The sequence below is a fragment of the Pelodiscus sinensis genome, chromosome 26, assembly GCF_049634645.1.
Source record: "Pelodiscus sinensis isolate JC-2024 chromosome 26, ASM4963464v1, whole genome shotgun sequence".
NCBI classification, from domain to species: domain Eukaryota; kingdom Metazoa; phylum Chordata; order Testudines; family Trionychidae; genus Pelodiscus; species Pelodiscus sinensis.
The window spans coordinates 4325808-4343513 of record NC_134736.1 but is presented as its reverse complement, the minus strand read 5'-3'; the positions used below and the strand labels follow the sequence as shown (position 1 = coordinate 4343513).

The 17706-nt window shown below is 50.3% G+C and overlaps 1 protein-coding gene and 1 long non-coding RNA gene across 6 annotated transcripts in view; one reads left to right on the top strand and one right to left on the bottom strand.

Moving 5' to 3' along the window:
- LOC112547518 (uncharacterized) overlaps nt 1–17706 on the bottom strand; it is a 131130-nt gene that overhangs the window by 58164 nt on the left and 55260 nt on the right. The gene's annotated exons all lie outside the window — the stretch shown is intronic.
- The window catches only part of GRIK4 (glutamate ionotropic receptor kainate type subunit 4), a 365968-nt gene that overhangs the window by 309525 nt on the left and 38737 nt on the right, over nt 1–17706 (top strand). For 3 of the 4 annotated variants that reach the window (XR_012897765.1, XR_012897766.1, XM_075909747.1), the window contains exons 11-12: nt 10748–10855; nt 11971–12174. Coding sequence is in view for 2 of the 4 variants with exons in the window: in XM_075909747.1 (XP_075765862.1) it covers nt 10748–10855; nt 11971–12174 (312 nt within the window). In the remaining 2 variants the exon portion in view is untranslated. Of the gene's footprint in view, nt 1–10747; nt 10856–11959; nt 12175–17706 lie in introns of those variants that run through there. The other variant, XM_075909748.1, reaches the window with a different exon arrangement.

Here is a 17706-nt window from a genome sequence, read left to right as displayed (position 1 = left end):
CATTTGCATACCTAATGAGCCGCCATTTTTGCGGAAGAGGCTCTTGCGCTAGAAGGAGCTGTCTACACGGCCCCTTCTTGCGCAAGAAAAACCCTCTTGTGCAATGCCGCTACGCTGATTATTTTCGGGAATAACGGCATTGCACAAGAGGGTTTTTCTTGCGCAAGAAGGGGCCGTGTAGATGCTCCTTCTGGCGCAAGAGCCTCTTCTGCAAAAATGGCGCCTCATTAGATATGTAAATGAGGTTCGGCAACATTCCACGCTTATCCTCATTTGCATATTTCTGGTGCAACAACCCGCCAGTGTAGACACAGCCTGAGAGTCCTCCTGCCCTGCACACACAGGGTATGTCTCCCCAGCAGGCGGGGAGAATGCAGGATGCCTAGCTATGGCCACACTGCTATTTTCAGCAAGCTAGCACCGTGAATGCCAGGCCATGATGTCCCCCCAGTTGCAGAGCAGGCATTCCCCAAAGGGAATTCACACCCGACCCTCTGGTTGTGAGATCTAAGGGGGAATAGAGCAATGGTCTCTTCTAGACCTAAGGGTGCTGTGATTCTATGAATGTACATTTGCTGCTCCCAGTGCTCACTAGGCATCCTGGTGTATCTCCGGCCATCAGCAGAGATTCCCTGTTGTGTCACGGTGGTTTCATTAGAGACCTCTGAGTTCTGCAGCCGGAGCCAAAACCCGCCTCTTAATTCATTAGCGGTGGGACGCGTTACTCACCTTTCTCTGGTGCTCATTTTCGTTCTTTTCCCGCAATGATATTGCTGCCATTTCAGCTTTGGGTAAACAGAGAGGGTAAAGGTGACTTCCCTCGCCTTGTTAAAAATCTGGGAATGACCAGATTGGATCAGACCCATAGTCCATCTCGCGGAGTACCCTGTCTCCAACAGCCAGCACCGGATGTGTCGAGTAAGGATGCAAGAAATTCTATAATAGTAGAGCTCAAAGTGCTTTACAAATGAGATCGGTGTCATTGTCCCCATAATATAGATGGGGAAATTGAGGCACGGAGAAGGGAAGTAACTGCTTGACATCACCCAAGAGGTCAATAGCAGACCTAGGAATAGAGCCTAGTTTCCCCAATTCCAAGTCCAGAGCTCTACCCACTAGATCACGCTGCCTCTATTCCAACCCTATCTATTTGTAATAAAGACGTGCATGTTTATTTAGGAATGAGCCTGGAAAGGAAAGAGGGATCTCAGCTCAGGTTTGCAAGGCGGTGGAGAGATTCCAGAGCGAGGCCGTGCCACATGGCCAGGGAGCATCAGAGGAGAGTCCCACAACGGCGAGATTGTGCGGTGGGGCAGAGAGGAGGCCAGTGGAAGAAATAATAGCATCAGAAGCAAGATGCCAAACTCAGGCAGCATGATGAAGATGATGGCACTAACCTGTAGACACCAGCTTTCAATGTGGCCTAGGCTCTGTAGGACTGGAGGCAGCAGGTCCACAGAGATGGTGTTTTCTGGGAGAAAGCAAACCCGATATATGAAGCCGCGTACAGAGCCTCGGACCTGGGTTCTCATGTTCAGTACTCCTATTGGGGCAGCTCCGTGGGAAGTTATGGAGCAGCCCAGTGGAAAGATCCCTCATTTCTGAGACCACCGGGCCCTCATCCAGACGTCTGAAAGCTCGAAGTCCCTCCTCACAGAATAAAAGCAGCAGCATCTTACCCGTCTCTGTCTGGGTGCTGGCCTCAGGAAACCTCTCACGTTGCCGCAGCAGCTACTTTTAGCCGGGGCTGAACTGTTGCCTGCCAGTTTCTAACTCTGGCGTGTGACAGCTCTGGTCTGACACGGCTTCAGCTCCCTCTGGCTGAGCAGGGAAATGAGATGTCAGGTCCCACCCAGAGAGCGGTCCTTCACAGCATCCTGGCCATGCCCTAGTCCCTCCCATGTGTTGTGAGCAGAAGTGACAGAGCCATCCCATCGGCAGGAATGTGGGTAGCCATGAGGCGGGAGCCAGGGTGAGAGATGGCTTTAACACATAACATGATTGCTATATTTGTGAATACATTGTAAATATGAGGGAGAGTTTTGCCCTACATATGCAGATCGTTTTGAACACAAGTTTTGCTGAGAGCTCAGCAGTCAGGTTTCAATGGCAGGGAGATCCCTGCTAGCTTTACAGCTCGGTTCCAGCTCCTTGAAACCGACTGGCCTGATACAGGTGTTGCCATTGGTGGGCAGTTGCGTTTAGGGTTTGGAGTGATTCTGTAGCTGAGTCGGTCCCAGGATACCAGAGAGCTCTGTGGAACTTGAGATTTCATCTCTGCTGCCAACAGAAGTGGATCCAGTAAAAGATATCCCCTCCCCCACCTCGTCTCTCGTTTAGGGGTTGGAAAGAACGTTCTGTTTGTTGAACACACCTGGTAAGTGGTCCAGACACATGTTTCACCCCCCTAGGATCTGCGTGTTTAAACATTCTGCGGTAAAACAATACCCCAGTGTAAAGTTCTGCAGAAAGACCAGTGACTGGATCAGAGGCATCCTGGGGTTCCCTGTTAATCACTGGTGCCAGATCAAGCTGGCTTGGTTTACAAAGCAGCAAAATGTTTTGCCTTGCTTTTCCCTAATGGCTGGTCCTGCAGACTTCTCCCTGGATCTGAATCCTGTGGGGTGCTTCTATCTGACAAACTCTCACCAGAAGCAAGGATTCTACAGAGCAAATTTTTGACTGGAATTATTTCCCGTCGCTGCTGTTGACTCGGATGTACGCCTGTAGGAACCAGAGATGCTGTGGCGTACGGGACCGATCCCAAAGCACGTGGAATTTCCAGTGAGGAGAGTTCGAGAGCAGAGCGTGAAGTGAATGGGATCCGTGAAAGAACCTTCTGAACATCCTTGAAAATCCCAATCTACTAGGAGCAACAGGTGGGGCCAGAAAACAGCAGTCCTTTCACCCACAGGTGATGTGCCGTGGGCAGCTAAGTAAGAGGCCTGCTTTTCGGAGGCACCCCGCCCCTCCCACTGCAAACAGGCTGCCAGCGAGCGGTGATCAGTTACTACAGCTGATGCTGACAAGGCATCCGGACAGTAGAAGGCCCCGCTGCTTTCAGCTGCTTGGTCAGGATGTTTGGCGGCCTGGAACCACATTCCCTGTTAGAAGCCTGTCAAGGTGACCACTGGTTTGTATTCCAGTGGCAGCAGGGGTGGCCCGTGCGTATAGGCCAGCTCGGCCGTCGCCTAGGGATCCGCGTTAAACAGGGCGCCCAATGATGACGTCACGCCGTTGAGGGCTGTACAGGCGGGGGCGCCCATCGTGCATTCCGCCTGGGGCACCAGCTGCCGGCAGCCCGCCTCGAGTGACAGCGTAATTCCTCAGCGGGGCCTCTCCCTCTGAGGCAGCCTACGCCGCTTACTTGGGGGTCAGGCCAATGCCTAGAGGGCATTTTAGGGCTAAGCAGGACCCAGTGCCACTCAAGTTACAAGCCCTTCGAGTCCTGCTGCCCTGCCCCATGCTCAGGCTCTCCCCCCGCCCAAACCATGTCTTCCTCCCACTCCTGAGTTTTGAGCTTCGTGCCAGATGAAACAGGCCAGCCCACCAGCCTCACCAATTCACCTGGAGCCCATCCAACTGTGGAGCCGACTTCCTGCCTTACTACACGCAGCCCAGCTGGGTGCCTCTCACCCAGCAGAAGGTGCTGGCCCAGGTTTCTGAAATCCTGTGCTGGCTCTCACAAAAGTGCTGAGCGCGGTGGCTCAGCGTTTTCAAGTGGGAATCAAGGGCCCTCAAACCCCAGCGGTAGCATAAGGCTTTGAGATTAGAACAGCTCTAGTGGACTGCTGATTATTCTCCAATTTTCCTCTTCTCAGCCAACCGTGGGAGAAATTCCCACATTCTTAGATATTGAGTAAATAAATGAACAGTTAAATGAATGGTTAGAAATCATTTAAGTAAACCCACCGCTGGGGAGCAAACACTTGTGTCCTGGAGACAAACTTCTCCCACGGGTCAAATTAGCTGAACTTCTGTCTCGTGTCGTTTGAAGCATCCGGGTTGTCGGTTTAACGGGCTCATGCTCTCTGCCCGTGTCTGTCTCTTTCAGCCACAGGGGCTTCCAGCTCATCAGCTTTGAGAGAAAATTCACCAGAAGTTGAAGCTGATCCAGATTTCAGCTAGCAAACAAATTAGAGGCTCTTAGATTTTTTTTTTTTTCCCAGCTCCTTGTTGCTTTTGGGCATGAGAGCCAGGGCTTGAAGTGTTTAATTTGTAATATATTTATGTAATGCGCTGAACACATTTCCGTATTTAGTTTAACTTGTGGAAATATTTCCCCGGCTGTACGAGAGCCTGATAAGGTACCAACTCGTTAGCATGTATCGCGGATCTGGAGATCGGATGGGCTGATTTTGTACATTTCTTTTTGCTGTTTCTCTCCTTCTCCCATTTAAAAAGCACTGTAGCATCTCCCTGAGGTCTAGATTAATCCCCGGGGCCTGGAATTTGGCACTTTAAAAGGGGAAGCTGGACTATGTGGTGCAGGTGAAGGAAAAACGGAGGGGGGATGAATGGCAAGACGGGGATTAGAACCCACCACTCTTCACAGCCTTGTTTGCACTAGACCCCGTATTCCTTCCCTGCGCGGGGGTGCCCAATTATCCATTTCTGTGCAAAAACGCTTCCCTGCCTTGACAGAGCGGTGGGGATAGCAAGGGGCGCCTAATTGGTATGTGGAAGAGATGCAGATGAGCTACCAGCTGACAGATCAGAGACCTTCTGCAATTACCACCACTTCAACCCATCCAACCCTTTTAGCATCTGAATGGCTAAGCAGCTGCCGGGGTCCCATGCTCCTCCCTTTCTACATGCCCCCCTCCTCTGCTCCCAGCCTCTGGTGAGGGTTCTGGGCCTGACCCTGCAAATGAATGAGTGTCCTCGTCTCCTGTGGTTTTCCTTATGCTCTGATGATACTCAGCACCTCACGAGAGGCTATCAGCAAAGGATTAGGCCCTCGGTGGACTGCTCCTGGGGGGACTTGCCCCAGCTGGGGAGCAGGCCATGGAAGGGCAGTTATTGCCTCATAAGAATGACCAGACTGGCTCGCCCAGTATCCTGTCTTCTGACAGTGGCCAATGCCAGGTGAACAGAACAGGGAATTAGCAAGTGGTCCACGCCCTGTCTCCAGTTCCCAGCTTCTGACAGAGGCTAGAGACTCCATTCCTGCCTGGTCTCCTCCTGCCCATCCTGGCTAATAGCCAGGGCTCGACAATCTATGGAATCTACTCGCCCGTGGCGAGTAGATTACATCCCAGAAGAGCCGGGTTCGGGCGATCTGCGCATGTGCAGAACGCCAGACAGCACGGCTGGCGAGCGGGGCTCACCCTGCTCATAGCCATTGATGGATCTACCCTCCATGAATGTATCTAGCTCTTTATTGAACCCTGTTAAAGTCCTGGTCTTCACCACATCCTCTGGCAAGGAGTTCCACAGGTTGACTGTGCCCTGTGTGAAAAGCTAAGGAATGGGCCTAAGAGGCCCTGGAGAATGAACTGGATGTGGACGTTGTCATCCTGGCTGGAGAAAGGGCTGGGGTTGTCCCACAGGGAGAGTAGGTATGGAGGCCCTAGCTGGAAGGCAGACCCAGAAGACTTAGGGAGAGTCTCTCCACAGGTTTGCGATGAGTATCTGTCATGTAGGTTTAATAAATGACCCTCCATGGCTACATCTAGACTGGTATGATTTTCCTCAAATGCTTTTAACGGAAAAGCACGTCTAGATTGGCACGGACGCTTTTCCGCAAAAGCACTTTTTGCGGAAAAGCATCCGTGGCCAATCTAGACGCGCTTTTGCGCAAAAAAGCTCCGATCGCCATTTTTGCGATCGGGGCTTTTTTGCGGAAAACAAATCTCAGCTGTCTACATTGGCTCTTTTGCACAAAAGTTTTGCGCAAAAGGGACTTTTGCCTGAACAGGAGCAGCATAGTATTTCCGCAAAAAGCACTGATTTCTTACAGTAGGAAGTCAGTGCTTTTGCGGAAATTCAAGCGGCCAGTGTAGACAGCTGGCAAGTTTTTCCGGAAAAGCTGACTGTCCTGTGAACAGGGGTCTTCTGGCATCCTTTTCAAGTCCAGATTTCTGCAAGTTCTGTTCTGCAAGAGATTCTAATCCCTCTCTCGTTGGCCTGATAGAGTCCTTTGCCAAATGCCTAATTATCTCTCCTGCTGGAACCTTCCCCTTCCTGTTAGCGTCGACAAGGATCTTCAGATGCAAACTCAGGGAGGAATAATTGCGTTTCTTGCTTTTGCTCTCTTCCTCCGGCGTGAGTGAGGCGTGTGGGATGGGGGGTGATGAATGAGCTCAGCAGGACACTGCTTGCTAATCAGAGCTCAAAGGAAATCTGCGGGCATTGCACTGGAAGTGCCTGGCTGTTTCAAGGTGTCCATATCCGGTCCCAGCTTTACCCTGGCCCCTTGTTGAGGGGATGAAAAACATACGAGGGTGGGGGGAAATTTGTTGCCTCAGGAGATTGCAGAAGGGTCTCACCCTGTCATCCCTCCGAGGTATCAATGGCTGCTCAGGCCTGCAGGGAGCCCGGAGAAAAGGCACTTTGGTTGAGCGGTGTTTTGTCACCTTGCGCTTTCAGGGGTTGGGAAGCACAGGGCGGTTCGTGCTGAGCCCTGTCAACCAGGGGAGTGGAACGCGTTGAAGGAACGGAACCAGAACACAATGCTCCTCTCACGTTAGCTGGCAGCCATTTTCTATGGAGAGGATAAATCTCTGTGAGTGTCTCACATTGTGATGGCTCCTGTGTGGGGCAGCTAATTCAAGAGACCTTGTCTGCCTGGGGAGTAAATGGAAGCTCTCAGCCCAGGCTGCGGTCTTGCTCTTTACTGATCAGTTGCCCTGTCTGGATACACATTATTTGTATCACAGGAATGTCCTGAGGCCTAACAGAGGTCAGGGTCTCAGTGTGGTACGTACTGTATATACACCTTGTAACAGACAGTCCTCGCCCACAAAGAGCTTACATTATAAATAGACAAGACAGACATAGGAAGGGCTCTTATCCCCATTTGACAGATGAGAAAACTGAGGTCTAGATTAGTGACTTGCCCCAGGCCACATGGGGAGCTTGTAGCTGTGCCAGAAATTGAATCCCGGTCTCTTGAGTCCCTGCTTCGTCAGGGTACATCTATGCAGCTTATGGCAGTGAGCCACCCAGACTAGGTGCTCAGCTTACAGGAAACACTTCTATCTCTCTATCTATCTCTCTATCTATCTATCTATCTATCTATCTATCTATCTATCTATCTCCATACAGCCTATCTATCTATCTGTCTGTCTGTCTGTCTGTCCCCATATCTCTCTATCTGAAATTACTCTTGCCTCTGCACTGAAGAGACAAAAGATCTGAGAGTCCTAGTAATCTTCTAGTACATTGAACTTCAGAAACAGTGAGCGTTGCGGGGAGTCAATTAGTGCCATTACTGTACCATGTACCATCAAGGGAGTCGGTGCCAAGCGCTGTGCAGGGTGGGAATAATCTCAGCATATTGATGTATTTAGCCTCAGTGCTGTGCTACAAGAAGGGTCAAATCATCTGTCATGCCAGAGGAGGAGGAGGCAGTCAATTACAGGATGCCAGCAGGGGAGGGAAGAGTCTGACAACAGCGAGAGTTGTTAAAATTAAAGATAATCTGTCACTAATCTCTGTGTATCAGATCTGACACAGTAATGCGATGCTGAGGACAGATCGCTCTCTTAGAGATGCACGGGGGAGGGGAGGGAGAGAATGTTGTCTAGTGGTTACAGCCGGTGACTGGGGCCATATGTCTTATGATGCCATATGATAAAGTCAGTGTAACTAAAATCCAGTGTGTTACACCAGTGAAACACGAGTTTAAAGGCTTGATCCTGCATGAATAGAAGTAAATGACAAAACGCCCATGAACTTCCACGTGGCTTCTGCCCCAGGCTGATTACTGCATTCAGCCAGTGCGCAATGAAAGCCATTTCAGTGTCTCTAGTAGAGGGTTGCAGTGATGTGACTAGATGATTTTGAGTTAAACAGAGGCTAGTTTTCTAATAAAGGTCCACAAGGTCTAGAAGCCAAGGTTCTGTTTCCAGCTTGTGCTCTGCTACCTGCTGCCAGTCACTGTGCCTCAGTCTCCCCATCTGACAGCCACTCCTGGCCTCGTGGAGGAGCTATGAGCTTTGACAAGTTAGTGGGTGCAATGCATGTTGAAATCCTTATGTGATGAGTGTTTGTCCGGAGCAGCATTAATGTTGTGATGGCCCTAGACCCGCAGTGGTTCCCAAACTTTTTGGCCTCACGCCTCCTCTTTCTGATTTTTGAAAAACCCTCCCCCACCCCAATAGCAGCAAAATGTGTTGAGCAAAAAAAAAAAAAAAAAAAAAAGGGAACTGAACAGGGCAGCAAAACTTGATGGGGGTGGGGAGGCTGGGTCGCCTTGCGCCCCCCCCTCCCCCCGGAATTTCTTCATGCACCTCAGTTTGGGAACCCATGCCCTAGAGGGTGCACTTTCCCTGAGCTACCGGCAGAACAGATACAGCATGGGCTACCACACGCTGCCATGTGGTTCTCCTGTTCCCTCTCCAACCTGGATGTGCCACCTCGAGGGAAGGAGAGGGGGGATTTTTTTCTGTATGGTCCCGATGTGGGGTGTGCCAAGAGCTTGCTGCCCACTGCCCACGGTGTCTGCTTGGACACTTTCTTAGGGCAGGGTGTGCCCAGGGAGTGGGCAGCAAGTGCCTGGCACACCCCAAGTCAGGGTTTCGGCCAACAAGGGATGCCCAGAGAGGCACTGTATGATCAGCTGCAGGCAGAACCTGCAAGAAAAAAGTTGCACATAGAAGGACCGGGAGCAAGCAGATGTCAATCAGAGCCTAACGGGCCAAATCAAAAGGCTGGTTGCTTTTAGCAGAGGCCAGTTGTGGGTGAAGCAAGGACAAGGAAGGATCACTTACCCTGCAGGACCCCAACACAGACTGCACTGACCGCGGGTCTCTAGTAACGACTCTTGTATGTTATGGACTTGAACACTCAGATGGCTCTTTTGCATTGAGCAGCACATGATAACAGTCTACAAATGTATAAGAAACTGTTACAAGGAGGAGGGAGAGAAATTGTTTTCCTTAAGCTCTGAGGGTAGGAGAAGCAGCAATGGGTTTAAATTGCAGCAAGGAAGGGTTAGGTTGGACATTAGGAAAAGTTTTTATGTCTCTGTTCCATGGCATTGGCCAGGACATTGCTTTTAATACAATAACACAGAGGTTTCGATAGGGTGGATCGGTGTCAAAGTGTTGGGTTGATTAGCCCAAGTGCTGTAGGTTGGGCAGGGCCGGACCGAGCCATTCCGGCGCCCCGGGCAGACAGGTTAATTGCGCCCTAGGTCGGGGAAGGGCGCGTGTGCAGCCCCGGCCCCGTGCCAGCGTGTGGGGGAGGGCGCAGGCATGGCCCCGCCCCCGCGTCAGCGAGTGGGGGAGGGCGCATGCATAGCCCCGCCCCCGTGCCGGCACGTGGGAGAGGGTGCGTGGAGCTGGCGGTGGCAGGATGCACGTGCCTGGCCTAGCCCAGCCCAGCTATCACCGCTGGTGCGCAGCCCGGGGCCACCCGGGGCAGGCTGAGCCTGCCCATGCAGGGCACTGTGGCCGTGGGGGGAAGGGCGCTTCTGGCCGGCTCCGCAGGGGTTAACGCGGCCCCCACCCCGGGCAGCCACTGCAGGGTGGCCGCTGGGAGCTGCTGCAGGCTACGATCCGAGAGCCGAGCGCACAGCGCCTGATGGAAGCTGTACGGGGCGCTGTGCATCCCTTACAGCGGCCATCAGGCACCCCGCATAGGTTGGTGCCCCAGGCAGCTGCCTGGCTAGTCCATGCCTCAATCTGGCCCTAAACTTGGGGGTTAATTAATCTCCAGGCAATACCATTGGCAGGGTCTTGAGGAGATTAGTCGCTGTGCAGTGCTGCTGAGGCTCTGGGTTAGCTTCTAAACATGTTCAGATGAAGCCGCATGGATGGTTAAAAGGCATCGGTGTCAGCACTGAACCACTGATTTTTGGTAATGGAGGCCAGGCAGCTACTGCCTGTAGGGCTGATCCTCCAAGGTTCTCATAGGACTTTACCATGACTTGAGTCTGTTGACACCCATCGAGATCAGTTACCTATTGTGATCCCTTTCCGACGGGGAGCTGGGAGGGTAAATCGCTTGCCCAAGGCTGCCTAGTACATCAGTGGCAGAACCAGGAATGGAACTCCTGAGGTAAAATTCTGAGGGGGAGACGGCACCGAGGTTTCTACCACAAGATACCAAGGGGGCGAGAAATCACAGGCAGGGCTATAGCATCGATCCTGCCTTGTTACTTTGGGCTCAGACGACAGTGCCTTGTTCCCCCGGGATTGTCATGGGATAGCTCGGGTGTGCAGTTATTTTGTGTTAAAAACACACCAATGAAGACAAAGGTTTTGTCCGGGCGCCTCGATTAGCAGTAAGCCCCTACTGAGCCCCTCTGCGAATCAGGTGCCTGGTTGCGATCGCCCGCGAGTGATTTGAATGTGGGTGGTTCTCTGCACTGTGGCACGGGCGGTGTATGCCAAGGCTGCCTAACAGCGGACGACTCTCTCTGCTGTAATGTTGGTGGGGTGCGCTGTAAAGGTAATGGAGCATTAATAAATACTTTTCACAGGGCTGGCCTGATTGTTGGCAGTCACCGGAGCCATATGGCGGGCGCATACGGCAATTTGCATTGTAAATTTCATTAGTCTGCTCTTTCCCTCTACAGATTGGCCACTGGCACGTTTCTGAAGGACTGACCATGGACGACAGAATCTTCTCCTCCAACATATCGGATAGTCTCTTCAACACTACTCTGATTGTAACTACCATCCTGGTAAGTGAGGGGGTCATGGCCGCTCCTGTCAGCACGTCTCCAGTCTGGCATCTAGGGATGTCAGACTCAATCAGCCAGGATATTATTCCCTTCTTCCGCCCCTCTTCTGCCCCCTGCGTTCAGCGCTGCACGCTGATTTCATAAAAAACAGACGATCAAATCTCTAATTACAGCACTGAGGACAATTTATGACAGTGTAATTAAACTCAAGTTGATGTTTCATATGGAAATGGTATTTGATGAGTTCGGAAGCAGCTGGGGAGAGGGCCATGATGGGGATAAGTTGCAATTTTACATTCATCTCCGAGTGGTGTTCTTGTTCCGGATACAGCTGTTAGAGGGGGTGGGAGAGTTATCCCTTCTCTTCATAAAAATTACCAAAAATGATTAAGATGAAGATATTTGTAATAGACTGGGACTGTGAGCATGCAGCCACCGCTAGCCTCGCCCCTGCCCTTCCGTCTTGTCCAGAGTTCACAACTCTATTGAGGTTTTACTTTGGCCTCTGCTGCTCACGTATACAAACCCATGAAACACATGAGCAGCCGGTTCCGTGAGTCCAGCTGAGCAGTGCTTGGATCAAGACCCAGACTGGAGCAGAGGTGTCCTTATATGGTTTTTCCACCCCTAACTCTCCAGCTACTATGCTCGTGACTGTGGAAGACATTTTGACGTGCGCATCCCAGCACCATTCAGAGCAGCCTTTGGGCTGCTCTAAATTATTTCCCGATAGTTCAAGATTGCTGGAGTTGTGGGCACTCTGACCAGTCCCTAGAATGCCCTCTGCATCTTGCTAGATCAGTCATGTCCAGAGAACCCACCGACAGAGGAAGGACCAGGAACAATCGACACACATCTGTCTACACTATCTTTACACCACCTAAGAATTTCCTTGGGCAAGCAGAATCCACAACTGGTGCTTGAGCCCTCTTGCACCCCAATTCTGCAAGGAGATTAGCGGGACAGAGCAGGACTAAGGGCTGGCCAGTATCTTTTGCCATGCCATTTCCCAGTGAGCTCCCTTTATCACCTATCCTTACTGATTCGCACTAAATGCAGTGCTGTGGTGATCTCATGGCTAAGATGGGAATGACAGCTGCCCAGTTTCGATGCAGGAAAACCCGTATTTAATGCTGAAGTGGAACCACCAGGAGCTAGAGGGAAATGACCGCTATGAAGGCTTCTGCGTGGACATGTTGAAGGAGCTGGCGGAGATCCTGCGGTTCAACTACAAGATCCGCCTGGTGGGTGACGGGGTGTACGGCGTGCCCGAGGCAAACGGCTCCTGGACTGGCATGGTCGGCGAGCTCATCGCTCGGGTGAGTGAGATGGCATTTGTTTTAAGCCTTTATAAGAGTGAAATAACTCACCAGCAAAGGGTTTTGGTGTTTGTAAGGGTCCATAAGATGATGATGATTGTGGCTTTACTCAGTGAATGAGAATCTGACATGAAGCTCTGCATTAAAAAGTTTTGTTCAAAATGTTAAATGCCGTTTAACTCGTTGTGACAGTGTTCCCTAGCAGTTAGAGTGGGAACTAGACCTTCTGAACCCTTGCCTTCGTTGTGTTAAGGAATGTGATTAGGTGGTTGGAGTAGGGGCCTGTTTCCTCTACTTTTTTCCATCCACGTACAGAATAAATTTTGTTATGTGCAGCAAGGCAGATGTGGATGTGCACCATCTGCTGCTGGTTGTGGGTGGCGGTGAACACTGCTTATTGGCTGGGCAGCATTGGAATCTCTTCTGGGTGGTCTCCCAAGTGCCCAGCTTACAGGAAACTCTGCCTGAGTCAAGAGTTCTGAGCAGAGCTGTTTGGAAAATGGTTTCCCCTGCCCCTCCCCTTTAGAGAATTGCAATTTTTCAGTAAAGAAAAGCACATATTGGCCAAAACACATTAAGTGTGGAGAAACAACAGCTTTGGCAAAAAGCAGACACTTTCTGCAAAAAAAATTGTTGAACAGTCAAGTTTCCCATCAAGAAGCAGTAACAGCAAAAACTTTTCAACCAGTCCCAGGACCTAGACCAGGCTGGGGATGGGGAGTGTTATCTAGTGCTTGGAGCAGGCTAGAAATCAGGATTCAGGGTCTAAAAAAGGGTTGGGGCTGTTCTGAGCTGTGGCTGGGAAGGTTGTGCAGGAAATCAGAGGGCTCTGCTGGGTTTTGTTTCTGGCTTTGCCAATGACTCCCTGACTGTGCGAGCCTGGGCAAATCAGTGTCAATTCTCCATCAATTCTCCATCCTTCAGTTTCCCCACCAAAATGGGTCCTTTTTACAGGACCCCTGAGGCTTAAATGAATATGGTTTGGAAAAATGCTTTGAGGTCCTTGGTAAAACCAAGTACGTAAGAGCAAATTAGTAAGCGTGGTACTGTTGCAACAAGTATTTGTGTGCTCACTAGCTTGGTGTTATAGACATGCTTATGAGAACTGAACTGCAGAACGCAGCTGGTGGAAATCATCATAGCTCCATTAAAATCACTCTGAGATACAAGTTGATCCTCTCTAGTCCAGCACGTGCCGAACCAGAGAAGTTGCCGAACTACAGGAGGTCAATTTTGTCTAGCAGCGTTACCAGCACTTCCACTGCTTTTTGGGCTCCTAGCAGGTATTTAGGGGTAAATTAGAGCTAAGGAACAGCACAGAACACTGGGCGCCAGGACTGGTGGCTGTCAACACACTGTATGGGACTGCAACAAACTTGGGTACAGCCATGCTAAGTGGACATCTGGCTAAGTAAAATCCTGCCAGACCGTGGATGTTGCTGGACCAGTGTGATGGACTAGAAAGGTTCAACCTGGAGTTATCTGGCCTGTCACTGTAGAAGCTGAGGGCTTCACAGTCCTTACGGTTTGTTCACACAAACATCTAGTTTGTAGCAAGCTGGCTTCCTTGGTGCACTTTAATTTACTCCTGTTTCAAAGTGGCCGAGGTCAAAGCACACTTACCTACTGTTCGCATACATCAGCACAGTGCCTGCCAACCCTGTGTGGCAGGTTAGATTCACACCCTAGCTTGACACAAACTTCATGAAGACAAGCCCTTAATGTGTTTATCCTCTCCAGACCCTTGTCCCCATGAAGTAGGGGAAGTACAGTTATCCCAAGGCACGGAGTCTAAATGATTTGCCGAAGAACTGTATGGCAGAGCAACTCTTTCAAGCTAGCCTCCTAACTCCTAAAACATCCATTTTCCCCAGGGGGATATGATCCACCCGCCCTCTGTTGTGATCCTGCCTTCTTTTTTTTAAAGTTTTCTATACGATTGTGTGGAAATCCTCAGGGCTGCTGGCATAGATTTTATCCCTCTCTATATATAAACTGGCTCTGCGACATTTCTCTCGGAAGGTGAGGAGGAAAGCACACAAAGCAGTGTGCGATCTCTGTAAACAAAGGGAAGAAAGAAATAAGCCTGTGACATTTTTGGACTACTCACATTGACAGTGCCTCTCTATTAAATGGTAGCTGCTGATTTTTGGGGACATAAGTGTTTGAACTTCATCTCCACCTCCACACAGCACCAAAGTATTTATAACTCATTTAACGTGCGCTCAGGAGGGGCTCTGTTCCTGTGCCAAGAGGACAGTGCAGGAGAAAACAGAATGAAAAAGGACAGGAGAAATGCATGTTTAGCCTTGGTCTTTCTAGGCCACTGGAATCTTTCAGTTGCCTTCATTGGGCTTTGGCTCAGACTCTATCCTCCAGTGCAGGGTTACCCCTATAGCAGGGGTTCCCAACCTGAACCTCAGAAGAAGAAGTCAGAATTTACCAATGGACATGGCAGAAAAGTCACAATAATATGTCAGCAGCCCTTATCAGCTCCCCTCCCACGCCCAGTGCCTCGTGCCCACTGGTGAGCTCACTGGTCAGCACCTCTGCCTCCCTCCTGCCACCATCAGCTGTTCCACAGCATGCAGGAGGCTCTTGGGAAGAAGGGGGAGAAATGAGGGCACGGGACGGTGTGAGGTCCTAGGGGGAGAAGTGGAGGGAGGGGGGGCGGAGTTGGCTTGCGGCAGAGCTAGGGTTGAGTGGTGAGCATCCTCCAGCACAGTGGAAAGTTGGCAGCTATAGGTGCAGCCCCGGAGTCAGCGCCCATGCACAGAGATGCACATTAACTTCTGAAGAGCCACATGGGGCTCCGGAGCCACAGGCTGGTGACTGCCCTATTTCATCACGTCTAGTTTATAGAATCCTAGAACTGCAAGGGACTTTGAGAGCTCAACCAGGCCAGTCCCCTGCACTTGTGGCCGGACCAAGCACCATCCAGATCATCCCTGACAGGTGTCTGTCCAACCTGCTCTTCGATGTCTCTAATGACGGAGATTCCACAACCTCCCTAGGTAATTTATTCCAGTGCTTAGCCACCCTGACAGGTAGGAAGATTTTCCTAATGTCCAACCTAACCCTCCCTCACAGCAGTTTAAGCCCCTTGCTTCGCATCCTATCCCCAGAGAGTAAGGAGAATAATTTTTCTCTCTCTCTCCTTGTAACAATCTTTTAGGTACTTGAAAGCTGCTATCATATCCCCTCTCAGGCTGCGTCTACACTGTAATGCTATTTCAGGGGACCGGAGTATCCCAAAATAGCTATCCTGCACCTTCATAGCAAGCCCATTACTTCAAAATATAATGGGCTCACTCTTCTGACGTCCCTGTAAACTTCATTCCACAAGGAGTAAGGGACGTTTCGGAATAGCAGGTTATTTCAAAATTTGGCGCTATGTAGACAGCGCCGAATTACAAAATAAGCCATTTCAAAATAAGATCGAAATAAGATACACAATTTGTGTAGCTCAAATTGCATATCTTATTTTGCACTGCAGTGCAGTGTAGACGCACACTAAGTCTTCTCTTTTCCAAGCTAAACAAACTCAGTTCTTTCAGTCTTCCCTCAGAGGTCATGTTTTCTAGACCTTTCGTCATTTTTGTTGCTCTTCTCTGGACCTTCTCTAGTTTCTCCACATCTTCCCTGAAATGTGGTGCTCAGAACTGGACACAGTACTCCACTTGAGGCCTAATCAGCATGGAGTAGAGCATAAGAATGACTTCTCATGTCTTGCCTAAAATACTCCTGCTAATACATCCCAGAATGATTGTTTTTTTGCAACAGTTTCATGCTGTTGACTCCTGTTTAGGTTATGGTCCACTATGACCCCTAAATCTCTTTCTGCAGTACTCCTTCCTAATCAGTCACTTCCTATTCTGCTTGTGTGAAATGGATTGTTCCTTCCGAAGTGGAGCACTTTGCATTTGTCCTTATTGAATTTCATCCTGTTTACCTCAGACCACTTTGAATAAATGCCCTAGCCTGCAGACCAGCTGCAAATGTCTCTTCCTGTGATGAGATCCTTCGGCCAGAAAGCACTCACACTTGAGGAAGGTTTATTTTTTTCCTGACGTTCAGCACAAATGTAACTTCATTCTTAATTCCACTTCATTATTCACATTCAGCCCACCAGTACCCGGACATGGGAGGAAGGTCGTACACAGGATACTTTCTCTGGGCTTAGTCTTGTACTGAACTGCAATGTGCCACCTTGTGTTTGAACCGCACCCAGCGTAACAGGATAATGGTGCGTGCATGGTCATGCAGGCATAACGGTGGCAGGGTGGTCTCTGTGCTTTACAAAATGCCATCCCCTACCTGTGAGACTAGCAAAACCATGTCTGGTTCTGTCTCTGTAGCAGACAAGGGACAAACTATTTAAAACCAGGACTGTCCAGTTTACACCGGACAAATGACCTGTCTAGGCACAACGGCAATAGAAATAATAATAATAATTCACAAGAGACTGAATAATAATTCACTTGGCAGGACTCCCAGTCTAGACAGTACTGTACCTGCACCGGTGCACGTCTCTGGCCAGACACAATTTTTCATACGTTTTTAAGGCCAGGAAGGACCATTATGATTATCCAGTGCAAAGAGGGAGAGCGGTCCTCACGGCTAGCGACTGAGCTGAGTCTCAGGAATGAAAGGTTCTGTTATGGGCGACCGGGTGTAAGTCCCCTCGCTGCTTTGTGCCTCTGCTTCCCCGGGTGTGGAATGAGGAGAATGCTACTGACCTCCCGTTGAAGCGTTTTGAGCACTGTAGATGAGCAGTGGGCTATAAGTGTGAGGTATTCCTACTCTTTATTATGTGGTCTGAATTCCTGTAGACGAAAGGTCATTCACCTCGCTAATTTCTATCAGGAGCTCGCACTGCTCCAAGGTCAATCATGCTTACACTACAGGTTGGCAGTTCTGGTGCCATATGCAGAGCCAGCCTGTACAAGGCGAGGGAGGGGGGACGTGAGCTGGAGGGCTGGGAGGTCACTGGAACAGCAGGTGGCGGGGGGAGGAGATGGGCAGGGAGGCAGCGGGGGTTGGGCTGTCCCCAAACTCACTCTCCTCTGGCTCTCAGCCCTGTCCCTTGGGGGAAGTGGTTGAACTGACCCCCACAATCCCCAGCAGGAAGTGGAGCTGCACAGCTGGCAGAGCAGAGAGGGGCCACATTTCCTGGAACCCTGCCCATCTGCATAAGGATGGCCTTGAAGCCACCGCACTGTGTTGCTCACGTCCCTTCCCATTTGAAAGGTTTGAGGTATCCCAGTCCTGTGCCTGGGTCCCAGCTTAGAGCATTTTGGGAAACTGGAATTAAGTTCGCAACAGCAATGTGCTTTGTGCCTCATTAGTATTTAGGACAGACTTTGAGCTCTGGTTACTCACTGAATGGGACTTAGTCATTTCCGGGCATGCACGTGCATGTTTGTGCCTGTTTTTCTTTTAAATAAAACATGCACTTTTGTGTAGCAAATCCATCTGTGAAATTACCTTAGCTTCCTGATCTGCAGCCCACCCCCTCATTTTACTGCCAGT